The 1,186-nt window shown below is 49.3% G+C and overlaps 1 protein-coding gene across 2 annotated transcripts in view; it reads left to right on the forward strand.

Annotated features, from left to right (window-relative positions):
- Positions 1-1,186, forward strand: part of SFT2D2 (SFT2 domain containing 2) — a 14,976-nt gene that overhangs the window by 4,469 nt on the left and 9,321 nt on the right. For both annotated transcript variants that reach the window (XM_006029444.3, XM_006029443.3), the window contains exon 4: positions 970-1,051. In XM_006029444.3, the coding sequence (XP_006029506.1) occupies positions 970-1,051 (82 nt within the window). The remainder of the gene's footprint in view (positions 1-969; positions 1,052-1,186) is intronic.

Here is a 1,186-nt window from a genome sequence, read left to right on the forward strand (position 1 = left end):
GCCGGAGCGGGTTGCAAGATGGAGCCGTGGGAGGTTTGTTGGGGTGGGGGGTGTGGCTCCCCGCTACTGCACATACTCCCAGGAGAGGAATGGGGGACACATGCTCCCTCAGTTTTGTGTGCAAGGAAGAGGAGGGCTGCCCACTGCAAGCTGGGGCTCTGCACCCTGCTTTCTTTCTCCCAGGAGCTGTTGTGCCCAGCCTGCAGCATGCAGCTCGCCTCTTTCCTACGCACAAATCGGGGCAAGGGGTGTGCACAGCCATGCCTCCCTGTACCTCTGGACAAGCCACTTTTGGCTCTGTCCCATGACTTGCTATGGCCTGGAGGCCCCATTCACCCTAGCCCTGCCCCTGCCTCACTTCCTCCTCACTGTGGGGGTCTTTGTCTGTTTCCCCCCCCCCCCCCTCCCCCCTCCCCCCCCCATGCCCCTTCCCACTCCCCCTCTGTTAGTATTAGGAAAAAAAAACCCATCCAGTCAGCAATGCATCCTGTCCTCACTGGCTGATCAAATGAGTGGTATATGGCAGCACTTAAATAGTGGATGACATCCTTGACTTGCTTCTATAAATACAGTCCTTGTATTTTCCTCAGGATAATTTTCAGCCAACCAAACAAAATGGAGTTTGGGTAGGAAGCCCAATGACCACCATTGGCTTTTATGCTGTACTTTTTCTGACAATGTTTCTATTACAAACATCTTCTACTGCTTCTTCTCAAGACTTAGTTTATCCAGCACCCAACTCATGGTGGCTTACTTGCCTGTTCTCCGTTGCGTGCTGCTTTTGTTTTATGGTATAGCCCCTAAGTCTTTGCTGTCTATATAGCACTATTCCCCACAGTGAAGTACATTGTTACCTTGTATGTCCATGGCACCTATGGTATGTTACAATAGGTTATGATGGCAATGCAAGCATGCCTTTGCTGTCCCCAGATCTTTTGTGCTCATGCTGTGTTAATTTGCTTGTTGCAGCACTGTTTTCCTTATGGGACCAATGAAGCAATTGAAAAGGATGTTCGAACCTACTCGTCTGATAGCTACTATTGTTATGCTAGTAAGTATAACAAGATCTTTGTTTTTAAACTTGTATGGAATTGGAACTAATTTTCAGTTTTCCCTGGAAAGTCCTCTGTAGTGTGTGTGGTGCATGCACATGTGCTTTTTTGGTGCAGGGGGGTGTGTTGGGGGG

This window comes from Alligator sinensis, unplaced genomic scaffold (genome assembly GCF_000455745.1).
Source record: "Alligator sinensis unplaced genomic scaffold, ASM45574v1 scaffold327_1, whole genome shotgun sequence".
Lineage (NCBI taxonomy): Eukaryota > Metazoa > Chordata > Crocodylia > Alligatoridae > Alligator > Alligator sinensis.